The 16,054-nt window shown below is 34.9% G+C and overlaps 1 protein-coding gene across 2 annotated transcripts; it reads left to right on the top strand.

Moving 5' to 3' along the window:
- The first annotated feature begins 1,881 nt into the window (after positions 1-1,881).
- Positions 1,882-13,599, top strand: LOC117995509 (peptidoglycan-recognition protein LE-like). Of its 2 annotated transcripts, XM_034983514.2 has the most exons (5): positions 1,882-2,533; positions 3,264-3,434; positions 4,787-4,981; positions 9,218-9,369; positions 11,399-13,599. In XM_034983514.2, the coding sequence occupies exons 1-5, from the start codon at positions 2,122-2,124 to the stop codon at positions 11,810-11,812; spliced, it is 1,344 nt and encodes a 447-aa protein (XP_034839405.1). In that variant the 5' UTR covers positions 1,882-2,121; the 3' UTR covers positions 11,813-13,599. The 2 variants fall into 2 exon arrangements, with proteins under 2 accessions (XP_034839405.1, XP_034839406.1); XM_034983515.2 differs by lacking the exon at positions 4,787-4,981 and having other exon boundaries at positions 1,883-2,533.
- The last annotated feature ends 2,455 nt before the right edge of the window (positions 13,600-16,054 follow it).

Genomic DNA, 16,054 nt, shown 5'->3' with positions numbered 1-16,054 from the left:
AGATGTTTAGGCTGTGCGTTGATATATAAGTTAGTCAGGACTCTATATTTTATATATATGGATACTACGTTAGTCCCCGCGTGACATAGGAATGACATTTCTTTGTTTACATATTTAATGACGTCACATCATGGCTGACAGCGTTTTCTGCGTTTCAAATAAAAATAAAAATTGTATTTTTTTAAATTGGATTTATATATCCATCCTGCGTTTTTAATAATTGTTATTGATATATTTCGTTGTCTTAAGCAAAATACTATAATAAATAATCATTTATTGGACAAAATTAGATATGAGTCAAGTAGCCTATTCCAAAAACTAATAATTTTATGTATTTATAATGTAAGTAGGTACGTAGTGTAACTAGATACAGCCTATAGAAAGCTGTCCACTAGTACACTTGTAGCTCTATCGGTTCACGGCGGATCCTAATTGCGACATTGCCAAACTTATACTACTTAATAGCATGGCTTGTAAGTAAAGAAGGCTGTGGATATTTAAGTTTGTCTTTCTGTCCCACTCTTTACTATTCTATAACTTACTAGCTGATCCCATTTAGGTTTTAAAGATCCCGTGGGGACTTTTGATTTTCCAGGACAAAAAGTAACCTATCCGTAGTAGCCCGTCCCCGTGATGCAAGATATCTGAGTGCCGAATTACGTAAAAACATTTAAACGCATGATTATTTAAAAATTCTAAAATAAAATATAGCCTATGTCACTCATGAATAATGTAGCTTTCTATTGGTGAAAGAATTTTCAAAATCGGTTCAGTAGTTCCAAAGATTACCCCCTACAAACAAACTTAACGACATTACCTCTTATAATATTATTAGTATAGAGTATAGATTTTGCTGTATAACTTTTATTTAAATAAAATATTATTACGTAAAAGCAATATGAAACAGCATTATATATCTATTAATGGGTTGGTATACAACGCTATATTAAAATAACTTGATTTAAATAACTCGCTTAGTTTTCGATTCTGAACGAATTATCGATGTGTACGGTCACTCACTTTCATTTATTTTTAGTCTGTGGTTGCAATGTCGTCCCTCCGCAGCTCTATTGAAATTAAAGAATGCAAACGTCAAAACTTGCAAAGTTATTTTTTCTGTGGTTGTGAATTCCTGTTTTCATTTAGTTTTTATTAAAATTATTGCTTAAATCATGGATAAATTGAATGAACATACGTGGACCAGAAGGCGTTTGTGCGTGTTTTTAACTTTTATCATCGTGAAAAGTTTTAACGAAGTTACGTGTTAGCGAAAAGGTATCTTTGTTATTGTTATTTTTCAATTCGATTGGCCCGGACTGTAAGTACTGTGTAACCGCGTATGAGATAGCGATAGCACGACGTAACGATGAATAACACGAATTATTACCATTGTTTAGTAGTCAATTTTTACTAATCGATCAACAATATTGTATTAAACGTTTTTTATGTGCAAACAAGTAAATAACTCATGAGAAATACAATTACGCCACGGATTCTCAAAGTTTGTTTTGCAACTTCTTGTATGTAAGTTGTATGTATTCTTGAAAAAAACTAGTTACACGATAAGGGACAAAAAATAGGTTAGCTCCGTCTCTGTTTATCACATTAGTAACTTTATCTGTGCTCTCTTTTTAGTGCGAATGAGAAAGCAAACGTTCCTGTATCTACCTTTATTACTCTATCTACGATTTAAGCTCTTATTAGAACGTGAAAAAAAGATTATGTTTTGTCCTTATCACCGTGGCCACTTTTTTTGTTTGCCAAAATAAGTTTCATTCATACGCTTCATTGGCTTCATCCGTAGGCTTCACAGAGTACATTATATAGGCTTCATCATAAGTTTACTAGTTCATCTGTAGGTACGTAGTATCCCTATTAATCTGTGTCTGTAGGGTTTAAACATATAATCACCACTATTTTTTTTATTCGGTAAAATAATAAAATTAAAATCTCAGAGAGTATTTTGTGAATTTCAGTAATAATTATAATATTATTGCAATATGTAGTCTTCTATTTTATTTTTTATTGATGTGATAAGTATAGTTGTACATTATTTAAAATGCATGGAAAGTGTCCGTGGTGTAAGATGATAACAAAGTGATTTTGACATCGAAAATGTAAATGTATAAAAATAAAATGGCTCTAAAACTAGATAGATCTAATTCAGGGAGAAACCTCGGCGTACGAGTTGCGGGTGATCTGGGGGATCTTCAAGTAACCGACGCGTCAAGTGACTGTGATGACAAAATTTGTGATAATGAAAAAGTTTCAAGGACTGTTAACACTGTTAACGCCATATCGAATCTTCCACCCAATTTGATTCATAGTACAGCCGTACCATCTTTTGGCCGAGTGGCAATAACAAACTCTGAGAATGTACAATTTGGCAACAATACCTATTTCAATGGACCTGTGACAATCAAGCAAATTATTCAGAGTAAATCTGGTGTAGAGAACTCATCGTACACGAGAAGTGACGATGAGAACATCTCAAGAGGTGATCATTCTACTCATGGAAAGATTCAGGAAAGCTGTAAGTTGCCTGCCCTTAAATCTCAAAATTCTCAAAATTGTTTATTATAAGTACTTACTTACTTAAATAATTATATATCATCATCTTATATCTACCAAGATGTCCACTATTGAACTATTTAGCTCCAACAACCATCTCTGTGACAAGCATTGCCTGTCCACTGCCACTTTAATCTTGCTGATAGTTAGGGCTATGTCAGTCACCTGCGTTTTCCTGACTGTCATAAACAATGATTTCTTATTTATATTTATGTACCTCTAGCAATATGACTAGAATTAATAAAATTAATCGTTATGGTAAGTTATATGGTCTCTTAACCCATGAATCAATGGGACCAGCCTAATATAAATGAAGATTCTCAGTACACAAAATAAGCTACAGGTAGTTCTGTGACTGTAACTAATTTTGCTGACAGGCTAATATTCTTTAAAAAAACCTCAACATGTGTAGATTATTAAGTATGTAATATCTTTTATTATTATTAGTAGTATTATTTATTATAAACGAAATATTTTTCTTAAATAAATGCCCACAACCTAAGCCCCCTGTGTGGATTTAGGTTTTTAAAAATCCTGTGGGAACTCTTTAATTTTCCGGGATAAAAAGTAACCTATGTCTTTCCCCAGGATGTAAGCTAACTCTGTACCAAATTTCATCAAAATCTGTTGAACTGTTGTTCCTGATAGTTTAAACGCTAAAGTAATACATATTATTAAAATTTCATTTACAGCGGATAAGAAAGTACAAATCTTAGTTTGGCACAAAATAACATTTTCCGCAGTATGCTTCATAGTTATAGGAAGTATAATTGCCACAGTACTTGTGTTGCAAAATAAGTATGAACCACAACAACAGCCCACCAATGGTTTCTCACAACCAGACTTCACAATGGACCCCTCTGGTGAGTCATTGTTGTTTTAAAATGTTTATATAATATATTACATTATTACCTGACCCGGCGAACTTCGTACCGCCTAACAGTTTGAATTTTTTCTCTGTAAGAACCATCCTCGCACTTCAAGGAATATTAAAATAAAAGAATTAGCGAAATCGGTTCTGCTGTTCTCGAGATTTGCGATCAGCAACACATTCAGTGATTCATTTTTATATATAAAAGCTTTTATAGCTTATATAGCTATTCTGCTTGATAAAGTTCATAAATAATAATCACTGAGGTAAATTTTACTTACAAGCTATTTGTTCAAATATATATTTTATTATTGCAAATATGAAAATCATTGGCCACTTTGTTACTCTTGTAGAATGTAGGTCTCAAACTTTTTCCACTAAGGTTGGCAATAAATTTTTTCGGATTGTTTACATTGTTCTGCTTTTCTTCCTAAAGAAAATGTACAAAAATATAACAAAGACTTAAGTATATGTAAGCAGAACAATCAAGAAATCTGATTACAAAATGGTGAAGGCCTTCACATTTATAACTCATAGTACCTACGCTATGTATCCTGTGGGTACTTTTTGATTTTCCCGGATAAAAAGTATGTCAGCAAGTACCAAATTTCGCCAAAATCGGTTAAACAGATGGTCAGTGCAAAGCTAACAGACAGACAGATACACTTTTACATTTTACTTAATAATATTACATTACATAGATGTTTATCATCAAGCGCAAGCCCTTATAGCAATAGAAGAAGATTTTTTTTAACTATTGGATGATGGTTATGTAACTTGTATGTTCCTTTCGTTTTGTGCACTAACATTGATTTCATACTCCATAGTTACACTGGATAGTGGTACTTCATCTATTTTCTTTTTGTTTTTAATTGTATTATCTTTTATAATAAACTGGTTGAGAGGTACACAGGGCCTTAAGTGGTAATTTGTAATTTTATATTAACCTCTATCCAAATATATAAAAGGAAACGGTGACTGACTGACTGATTGACTGATCTATCAACACACAGCTGAAACTATTGGACGGATTGGGCTGAAATTTGACATCCAGATAGCTATTATGATGTAGGCATCCGCTAAGAGATTTTTGAAAATTCAACCCCTAAGGGAGTAAAATAGGGGTTTGAAATTTATGTAGTCCACGCGGACGAATATCTGGTCCCGTATTTAAGTTGCATTAAAAGTTTTACTAGGGCCTCCGGGTACTATTGTAATTTTTCAAATTAACGTAATATGTGCGTAAATCTGACATGGTATGTACTTAGAATTCAGATCAACATTTTTGTTGTTTTGATCAAGTGTTTAATATTATTAAATATACTATGGTTGTGTTTATTTCAGCTGATACTCCGGTGGTGGGATTCTGTTATGAGAGCTTTCAAGTCATTATTCTATCAATTGTCGTCTTGCCATTAGCATTTATGATAATTTTTTATTCATTACTAACAAAGGAGTCCATCGGTAATAATGCTATAAGGAAGCATACGGTTCATGAGAATTGCATGGATAAATACTGCATGCAATGCAACAATGAAGGTATGATATCAAAAATTGCTTAGCACCACGATGATAAACTTTATGTCTTTGTTCCCATCAAATCAGCAGGGGGATTCTCAGTACTCATTGCAAATGATTATGTAGTGGCCAAATCAACAAAAAATTGCCCTTGTAAGCACACCATTACTTAATAACGGCGATTACACACCTCGTTCAATGAGTCGATCTAACATAGAGCGCTCTCTCTTGCACAATTGTATAGTAGTGAAAAGGAACCACTATGGTTGTGATTGGTCAGTGGGTGTGACCACTCCCTAAAAAACCCGGCCAAGTGCGAGACTGACTGAGGGTTCCGTACTACATTCGTGTTTTATCAACATTTTGCACGATAAATCGAAAACTATTATGCCTAAAAATAATTTTTTTTTTTTTTTTTTTTGATATTTCAAAGCCATCTGCAATCAGTCATTGGATGGACTTTTATCAGATTTTTATGAGTGCATTCAAGGTTGAGAGAAGGTCACTCCATCAAGAAACTCTTCTCATAATGCTTTCGCTGGCTTTAGTGTGTACTTGACAGTTCTTCTACTGTGACTCTTTTCAGCCTACTAACTCTGCTGCATGTGGTAAGTGACACTGCCAGACTATTTGCATGGACTTCAAGCCTGGCCTTGTGTTTCTTTGCATTAATATTTATTTCTTCTTTAATTGTGGGCATTCCAAGATATTCGTGTATTTCTGTTGTTTTGGTAAACCACGGGGCATTGAGTATTGTGCGAAAGACTGAATTTTGATATCGCTGTAGTATTTCTATGTTAGAGTTGCTGGCTGTGCCCCACAACTCCAAACCATATGTCCATATAGGTTTTAGGAAGCTCTTGTATATGAGTATTTTGTTATTGAGTGATAGTCTAGAGTGTCTGCCAAGTAACCACATTAGCGATCTAGTGCGAATACGCAGCTCTTCTCTCTTTTTTTTAATATGTGCTTGCCATGTTTGCCTTCTATCAAGATGCATACCAAGGTACTTGGCAACATTACCATGTGGCAGAGTCTCGTTACCAAGTTTCACCTGTGGGCAATCTTCGGGTCTAAGCGCAAAGGTTACGTGGGTTGATTTGGATGCACTAGCTTTGATTCTCCACTTTCGCATCCACTTATCAATATTATCCAAGTGGCCCTGTAATCTCTGGGATGCTACTTTTGGATTTGGGTGACTACTCAGTGCCGCTGTATCGTCTGCAAACGTCGCGGTAAGGATACTTGGTGTTTCGGGTAGGTCGGCCGTGTATAGGGTGTAAAGGATCGGTCCTAGCACTGATCCCTGCGGAACACCAGCTTTGATATCGTAGAACTGGGAACAGTTATCTCCCACTACGACCTGGAATATCCTGTCTTGCAAATACGACTTCAGCAGAGTATAAATGTTGTGAGGAAAGTTAATCTTTACTTTGTATAAAAGGCCTTTGTGCCAAACTCTGTCAAAGGCCTGCTGAATATCCAAAAATGCGGCTGAGCAATATTCTTTTTTTTCTAGGGACTGCCTTACTTTGTTAACTACTCTATGGATTTGTTCTACGGTTGAGTGACCTTGTCTGAAGCCAAATTGGTGATCTGGTATAAGAGCTTCTTTTGTAATAACAGCTTTCATGCGACATAGAAGAAGTTTTTCAAAGAGCTTTGATATGACAGGTAGTAGGCTGATGGGTCTATATGATGAGACAATAAAGGGGTCTTTCCCAGGTTTTGGTATCATAATTATATGAGAAACTTTCCATACTTGTGGGAAATAGGATGTCCTAAGTATACAGTTGAAAAGTGTTGTGAGAAAGACAATGGCTTTCTTTGGGAGCTGCTTAAGGACTTCTCCAGTTATAAGGTCAAATCCTGGAGCTTTCCTGTTTTCAAGGTGTTTTATTGCTCGTGAGACTCGGCTGGGGTAAAACACTTTATAGGAAGACTAAGTTGGAGATCGCTATTCAGGTAATCATCAATTTCATTCTCATTATTGTAAGTTTCATCCCTTGTGTTCGGAGTGAAAATTGTATCGAGAAATTGTGCATACACTTCTGCCTTATGAGAGTCAGTTTTTGCCCATGTGTTATCATCCAGTTTCAGCGGGTGTGATTGAATCTGCGGGCCAGTAGTCGACTTAATAGCCTTCCATAAGGAATGCTCGTTATTGCCTGTCGGAGACATATTTTCTAATCTGTTTTGAAGGGTTTCATCTTCTACTTCTCTCAGATATGCTTTTAGGTCATGAATGGCTTTATTAAGTAGCGATTTGTCTTTTGCTCTTCGTTGCGTTTGCCATATTCTTCTTAGGCGTCTTTTCTCCATCACTTTTTCTTTAGTCAGGAAAGGTACATTTTGGAACGCAAGTTCTTTGGCTGTTTCTTGGGGTGTACTTAACCAGCAAGCTTTTTGCACCAAGTTTGTGAAATTGATCGTTGCTATTTCAATTTCACCCTCTGTCTTAAGAGAAACGTTTAGGTTAATGTGTTCAGTAATAAACTCGCTAAATGCATACCAGTCAGTTCTTTTATTGTATAGATGTCGTTTAGGGTTTTTATCAATTATAGTAGTGCTGATAGTAGCGATAATAGGCGAGTGATCATCTGAAGTATCGTAACAACTTTCTATCATTAGATAGTGTTCTGTAAAACCTTTATAGAGAAAGAAATCTAGAAGGTCTGGCCTTCTGTTCGGATCTGCAGGAAAGTATGTTGGCTCTCCTGTACTGAGCACTTTAGTGTTGTTTTTATCCATTGCATTTTTTAATTCCCTACCCCTGGTTAAAGTAAGTCTAGAACCCCAGCATTCATTTTTCGCATTCCAATCGCCACCTGCTAAGAATCTTGGGCCCAGAGATTTGATAAATTTGGTAAAGGTAGCTTCATCTATCTTATGCTTTGGAGGGCAGTATACAGCTAAAAATAAATAAAAATCTGTTTTAGAATGTACAAGTAAACCCCTGTCATATGATACCCCACTTGATATAGTAATCTTACTTTGAAAGTTGAAAATAGCAATATTTGTTCATGAACACATTTAAATTTTTTCTTGTTATGTAACCACTGATTCACGGTTTTTAGATTTTTACCCTCATGTCTTCTATAAGACCTACCTTACTGCCAAATTTCATGATTCTAGATCAACGGGAAGTAGCCTATAGGTTTCTTGACAGAAAGATAGGTTTTATCTCGATACCATTCGGGAAACCAACGTCAAGGTATGATGTCAAAAAATGCGTAGCACTACGATGATAAACATTATGTCTTTGTTCCCACAACATCAGCAGGATGGTTCTCAGTACTCCCTCTAAATGTTGACATAGTGACCTTTGCACAATGGTTCCAATTCAAAATTTGCGATGATTATTACACACTTGTATTATTTGGCCTTCCAGATAAGGGATCTCGCACACTACACCTTATTCAATGAGTCGTTCTAACATAGGGCGCTTTCTCATGCACTTTTATAATATTAGTAAGATTCGCATAATGCACTCGTATTTATATGGATTTTGTCGTGGGTCTAAGTTCTGTACTTTAGGTGTGTGATATATACATATATATTTTATGTAAGCACCATTAAAACTAATATATTTTTCTTTGTCTAACGTTGCATGAAATGTTTGCTCTCTACACAATTTAATTGAATCTGATTGGTTGATATTCAAATTAAACTACTTTTGTAAGAAAGCGCCGGGGAGCGCTCGAGGGAAATGTCTCTTAACACTTAAACAGTCTAAATTTTGTGTATCACTTTATCGTTGAATGTAGGTTAAATGTCACACAGCGAAAAGACTGCGCTCTTTATAAAAAGTAACTGCAACAAAATAGCATAAAGACTTCATTATTTTAATTGTGGACTGATATCATGGGGTACATGGTGCTCTTACATAGATGACTAACATTTTTTTGCAGGAGAATATTTATAGCTTTACTCGTAGTAAAAATTTTGGTGAATAAAATATTATAGAGTTCACGTTTAAATTGACACTTGTGATGGTTTATCTTAATTCGGAATGGACTAAATTCATCGAAACCATAGTAGGTACATAATGATACGGTTGCACATAATGATACGGTTGCGAATCTCAGAGTCTGAACTCTGCCACCAGGAGAGACCAGAGACAATTTAGAATGTATAAATTTTCGACCCTTCCCACAGGACCTCTTACTTAAAAGATCACTGCGTTCACCATAGCATGAGGGAGGTCGTCAAAACTCGTTATTTGCATGTGATTGTAAGTGTCTTGTTGTTTTTCAGGCGATCCCTTACTAATTGCTCCGGACCATTTGAGAATAGTGTCCCGGACAGATTGGTTGGCGCAGCCCGTTGAGGGGGAACTGGACAAACTGGTTCAACCAGTCCCCTGGGTTATCATTACTCACACGGCTACTGAGAACTGCCATACGCAGGTTAGTTGAGTTATTTTTTTAGTTCGATGAACTTCAAATGTTAGACGAAACATCATCCAACGTTTTAACCGAATTCTGTTCGTGTTAAATTTTTTATTGAAGCATATTAAAAGTAATAGATAAAGCGAAATGTCGTTATCATATCACGTTAATTTAATAATTTGTTAAATCATATTTTACGTGTATGAGTAGGTATATTAGGTAAATCCCCAAAAAAGTTTTGTTATCAACATTTACAATTTTCGAAACTCCTAGGGCTATCACAGAACTGAACATACCATACCGCCAGTGTTCTGTAGATATGTAAATATCGACCTTATCGAATTTAAATAGAGTTTTTTCTGTACTGGCCCTTATTAGGGAAATCCTTCCATTGCAAATGTTGCCTCCGCAACGTGATTCATCGTTTGACGTAATTATTTAATAAAATTTTCGTCAGTTAGTATGACGTATTAACATTGAATGTTTAAATCCATACTAATATTATAAATGCGAAAGTGTGTCTGTCTGTCTGCTCGCTTTTCACGGCCCATTCGCTCAACCGATTTTGACGAAATTTGGTACAGCGATAGCTTGCATCCCAGGGAAGGACATAGGCTACTTTTTATACCGGAAAACCAAAGAGTTCCCACGGGATTTTTAAAAACCTAAATCCACGCGGACGAAGTCACGGGCATCATCTAGTCAAATATATATCTTTTCGCTAATACGACCGTATTAATTATCATTATTGGTGCAATCACTGCAGTCACTTGTAGCCACTCTTCGCCTCTTCTATCGAAAGTCGGCGATCATATTGGTAACTTGAACTTTTGACACTGCAACTTGGAATAGTGATCGATGATTCTTGATCGATGATGGCCTCTGGCGCATAGTCCACTATGCTTATAAAGTTCTTGCAATGCACGTGATTATGTCGTTTACAAGCACATTGGATGCCTGTCGGACCAATGAGACGCGAGTAAGCGCTTACAAACGCACACATTTACTTTACTTATGCCCGGTTTCTGAGTACTTTTATCGACGGTTTATCTATTTTATGTCCGATATTTCGAGTCAGTGCGTTTCTGAACAACGCAATGCAAGATAAACTCCTTTCAAACTTAACTGGCAAATGTGCGCCGTTTATCTATTCCATAAAGTTAACTTGACGTTTCATCTGTCAGTAGGTAGTTCATGGTTTGCGTATTTTTAGATTAAAAAGTATTTTAATAGTAAGTTGTTCGTTACTTTGCAAAAACAGCGTTTAGCCACTTATTTGGCATAGAAAAAATTCTATAATTAATAAAACTAGTGTTGGTGGCGAAATAAAATAATAAACTCGTTTCCTGTAACAGACCCATCTAGTGATAGAATATTGAACTGGTTATCGGTTTCATAGTTTTTGTTGTATTCAGAAACGCATGGACAGTTAAACGACGTTTAACTTTATGGAATTAACAGCTAATGTGAACATAACTGACGAGTTCAGAAACCGTATACCAATACTATTTAAACACAAGCTTGAGCCACGCGCGCTCGTGAAATGCAAGAAATACAACCACAATCGTTTCCAATTTGTGACGACGATTGCAATTTTGTCATTGGTCTATTAATTCTTGACGTCCAGAATAAAAGTTGTGGTGATTGCCAGTGTCCTTCGAAATTGTGGCCCATATATTGTGTTCTGGAAAAATATTCAGTTCATTGGTTTGAGTAATGTAGCAACAGAGTACAGTACGCGGCCGAAAGTAATGTACATTCGCCTTTAGACATTGCGGCTTTGTAGAGCGTTGTCTCTGTCACCAATATGACGTTTTGTCGGTCTCAACGACCGAGACAGTGCTCTACAAATCTGCTATCTCCTTTTAAAGGTTGATGTACAATACTTTCAGCGGCGTACTGTAAATTGTTGAATGTTTAACGTCATGGTTCTGCAATTTTTTGATATAAAATTGAATGCCATGCCATGGTTAGTTACTACCTCTAAAAAGTTTAACACCCTAAAATATGTATTTTGAACTTGATTAAAGTGTCATCACTGTTTCAGAGTCAATGCGTCCTTCGAGTGCGTTTAATACAGACATTTCACATCGAATCAAGAGGATGGTACGACATCGGATACAACTTTCTGATCGGAGGCGACGGCTCCGTCTACTACGGTCGTGGCTGGGACTATGAGGGGGCTCATTCTAAGGGATACAACAAGTATAGTATAGGCATAGCCTTCATAGGCACCTTCAACAACGACCCCCCACCGAAGCAGCAAGTTGAAGCCTGTGAGAAAATTATCAAACAGGGTGTCCAACTGGGCAAACTACGCAAGGACTACAAACTCTTTGTTCACAGACAATTGATGTCCACTTTGAGTCCTGGCGATAAAGTTATCGATATTGTCAAAGAGTGGCCGCATTACGTAAGCAATTTAACTGATATTGACTCTTTGCTACCCAAGATATCTTGAAGGGCACATCCATCATATTCCAAAGAAATGATTCGCCGATTCTCCATTCCAACATCTTCCTCATTAAGGGTATGTTTATAGATAGAATGATTAAGCATGCTATGCGTTATTTCTGTCATTTTTTATGCGTCCAGCGATAGTCTAGTAATGATAAAGAAGATGTGTTTTACTTGATGATATTTGTTGAAAGGATTTAGTACACTATGGATGCGAGCGCATCACTAGATAAGCTTTAGACGATCAATGAAGATAGCGTTACCGGTCTCAATATTTATTTATCAATGTAGTGTTAATAGTATTAAGTAGGTAAAACTTCTTTCGACGCCACTTCAGAGTAACTCAGATCTTTTTTGACGCAACGTTCGCGTTACGTATTTTCGTCCGTATTTAAAATGGTTACCAAACATAACAGCTGTTTTGAAGGCGTTATGTTTTATCAAGGTCTTTTAAAGTACTAAATAGTTTAAGTGCCATAGATTAAAAGCTCTATTTTTTACTTACTAGATGTGATAAGTTACACAGAATGAGACGACAAGTAATAATGCGAAGTGCTCTTTCAAAATGCATTTTGTCATATTATTTTAATAATGTTGTTACCTAAAGAATGTGCTAAATATGTCAAAGCATTTATAGTCATATTACGTTTGTATTTTGTTATATTTGTTAAATATGTAAAATATAATTTTATACGCTTATAATATCCGTACTTAACGTATATTATAAGCATGTAGCAAAATAAATGTACATAGGGTAATTTTTTTTGTAAACATTCGAATATTTCTTCAATATGTATGTATTTCCTAGCGTTCACGAATCTCTGGAAGTGTCTGCTCTTGCTCTTGTTTGTCTGAATTTGACACAAAAAGTTAAAATGGCGCGTGAGTAGTAAAATTTTATGTGTTACATCCGTAGATAGAATAATAGGTAGATGCAGGAACGTTTGCTTTCTCATTCGCACTAAAAAGAGAGCACAGTTAAAGTTACTAATGTGATAATCAGAGACGCAGCTAACCTATTTTTTGTCCCTTATCGTGTAACTGGCTTTTTTTTCAAGAATACATACAAGAAGTTGCAAAACAAACTTTGAGAATTCGTGGCGTAATTGTATTTCTCATGAGTTATTTACTTGTTTTCACATAAAAATCGTTTAATATAAATATTGTTGATCGGTTAATACAATATTAACTACTAAACAATGGTAATAATTGTCGTGTTATTCATCGTTACGTCGTGCTATCGCTATCTCATACGCGGTTACACAGTACTTAAATCTACCTATTATTCTATCTACGGTTACATCTTTTTATATCTCATTAATTTTTTTTAAATTCTTTTTGTTCTTTTAAAAATACAACAAAATGAAACGTTTAGAAACGCGCTTTGTCCTTACAGTCTTTACTGTTGTAGGTATTATAGTGACCCATTGGAACACTTTATTTTTATTTTTAATACCATTGAATTAAACATAATACAATACCTACTCCATTTGAGCTTTATTGAATTTATTTTAAGAATTTGAATTCTAAACGCACCCGAATTTTTTTTATTCATATAACGAATCTTCTTGAATTAAAAACTCCTTCACGGTCTGACTTAAAATCTTCTTTTTGTAACTTCCACGGTACTGGCGCCACTTGTATCAAGCAACTAGCGTTAGTGAGATGAAATGTAGTGTGTTTCGCACGGCTGCAAATTTGTTTGCGCTCGAGCCTATGATTCTTCGCTACGCTCAGGATTCAACACAAATTCTCACGACAAAATAACAATTTTGCAGCCTTGCAAACAAACAACTATTATTGTACACCATTATAAAAAAGAATGACATAAAACTAACATAAACCAGAAGTACAATTATACAACTACAAAAACTATTAATAGTACAACTATTGTTTCGAAAATTTGCATAAATGGCTTTTGCCAATTGTCAATGTGTTAATATAGGTAAAGGACGTCGCGCATGCGTGGTGTTTACTTGTAGTAAAATATGGTTCTAATGCTTGCAGGAGCTTACTGGGTCAGATCGATATATGCGAACGAGACCCCGATTAATAAATTCTACGATTTTCGTTGCATTTCAGCTTTATTTTCTGATAATTTTTAATTTAATGTTTTGTTTAACTGTTACTACACGACTTTTAAAATCGATAGATTTACAGCTATATTATTATCTTGACACCAGGGCAAATTTGTCTTACACAGATACATATTTCTAATAATAATAATTAAAGTAATATTTCATGGTACAAAATGAATATTTATGATAGAATTATACTTTACATATTAATTAATAGCGTTTCCATTTTACTCTTTATTTGCAATTTATTTTTGTATTTTATTTTTTAACAACTTGATATAAATTTTATAAGTAATTGATTTAAAGTATTTTCTTTGTTAGTAATGTGATTTGGTATGAAAGCTACCATATGGCTGTAATCTGCGCCATCTAGAACAGTGGCATTTAAAATCTTCTATCTCTGTTTTGTTTATGAGACAAAGAGAGATTGCTAGATTTTTTTATACTTGTTTGCTATGAAGATATGTAATACTTTTGTCATAAGGAATCAATCAATTATCTTTAAGAGATTATTTTTCGTAGGTTTTAAAAATAATGGAAAGTTTACATTTGAGATTGCTCCGGGTGGTAATCCTGCTACTTTTCTCGTAGTAAGATCATCCACTAAAACCTCGTTAATAGTTAAGTCATATTATTTCTACTAAAGTTGCGTCTAAAAATCTCTACAATAAAAGATGTTTGTTGTTACTTTTACCAGACTTCACGACGGAAATAACTGTTTTATTGTCTTTCTGATAAATGATAGGTAAAACTTAAAAAACCGGCCAAGTGCGAGTCATGCTCGCGCAATGAAGGTTCCGTACTACAGTCGTATTTTATCGATATTTTGCACGATAACTCAAAAACTATGATGCATAATAAAATAAATAAAAATCTGTTTTAGAATGTACAGGTGAAGGCCTTTCATATGATACCCCACTTGATATAGTCACTCACTTCGAAAAGTGAAAATACTAATTTTTAGTTCATGACCACAATTTAATTTTTTTCTGTGTGATCTAACCCTAAATTCACGGTTTTCAGATTTTTCCCCAAATGTCAGCTATAAGATCTACCTACACTGCCAAATTTCATGATTCTAGGTCAACGGGAAGTACCCTGTAGGTTTCTTAACAGACAGACAGACAGACAACAAAGTGATCCTATAAGGGTTCCGTTTTTCCTTTTGAGGTACGGAACCCTAAAAAAGAATAACAGTTTGGTATAAGGTTTGAGCATTATCTTGTTTAATTCAAGCTTGAACGACATTTATAATTTACTAGCTTATCCCTGCGACTTCGTCCGCGTGGACTACTTAAATTGCAAATCCCTATTTTACGCCCTTAGGGGTTGAATTTTTCACAGATTCTTCTGTATTCTGAATTTAGAGTATTATTGCAACGCATTTTAGCCTTTAGTGATTTGCAACCTATCTAAAGTAATTGCAATCGCCACACCGTAGCTGTCAAATTTCGATTAGATATGTTAAAAATGCATTTATACATTCGCTCTAGTGTCGTTATGAGATGCAAGTTGGGACGCAATGCAGTACTCTGCTCACATATTCCTTTCCCATCTTATAATTCACGTGGTGGCGAGAGTGACATTGTCATTCGATGGGCAAAAAGAATATTATTTAAACACTATAGAATATAAACTCACACTAATAGACGGAAATCAACACTGACTTATATAATTTTGTACATATCATATAGTATTTATTTATAAAAAATTAACCGTAGAGTCCATTACTATTTTATAGTCTGTCATATAAACAACTTCCATACGCGGTACCGAATGTGTGAATGCAATACGGGAGACTCGAGCGTTGTCAATTAACAGTAACGGCAAGTGGCGAGGCGAGACATGAGTGACCATGTGTAAATGAGCGGTTAGAGACAATAATACACGAATTTATTAATAGTTGATCTAATAAAAGAGTATATGACACTAGAGGCCTTTATTTTTAAGAATCTAAGTAACATGTGTTCGTTAAAAATTTTGATTTATTTTTACTTTGAATATTATATTGTACCTTTATTATAGTGAATAAAATATGAAATTTGTGGTGCTACGCTAATAATAGTGAACTATTAATGATAGATAAAATAATATATACTTACTTAAATAAATTGTTAACTACTGTAAATTTCAGATAAGTTGTTCACATGTAATTATATACAATCATT

The sequence above is a fragment of the Maniola hyperantus genome, chromosome Z, assembly GCF_902806685.2.
Source record: "Maniola hyperantus chromosome Z, iAphHyp1.2, whole genome shotgun sequence".
Classification (NCBI taxonomy): domain Eukaryota; kingdom Metazoa; phylum Arthropoda; class Insecta; order Lepidoptera; family Nymphalidae; genus Maniola; species Maniola hyperantus.
Note: the sequence above shows the minus strand (reverse complement) of the source record. Positions and strands in the feature narration are given on the sequence as shown.

Coding starts and splice junctions, on each gene's coding strand:
- LOC117995509 (XM_034983514.2), top strand. CDS start 2,122: ATGTATAAAAATAAAATGGCTCTAAAACTAGATAGATCTAATTCAGGG. Junction 2,534..3,263: donor TGGAAAGATTCAGGAAAGCT/GTAAGTTGCCTG, acceptor TTTCATTTACAG/CGGATAAGAAAGTACAAATC. Junction 3,435..4,786: donor CTTCACAATGGACCCCTCTG/GTGAGTCATTGT, acceptor TGTTTATTTCAG/CTGATACTCCGGTGGTGGGA.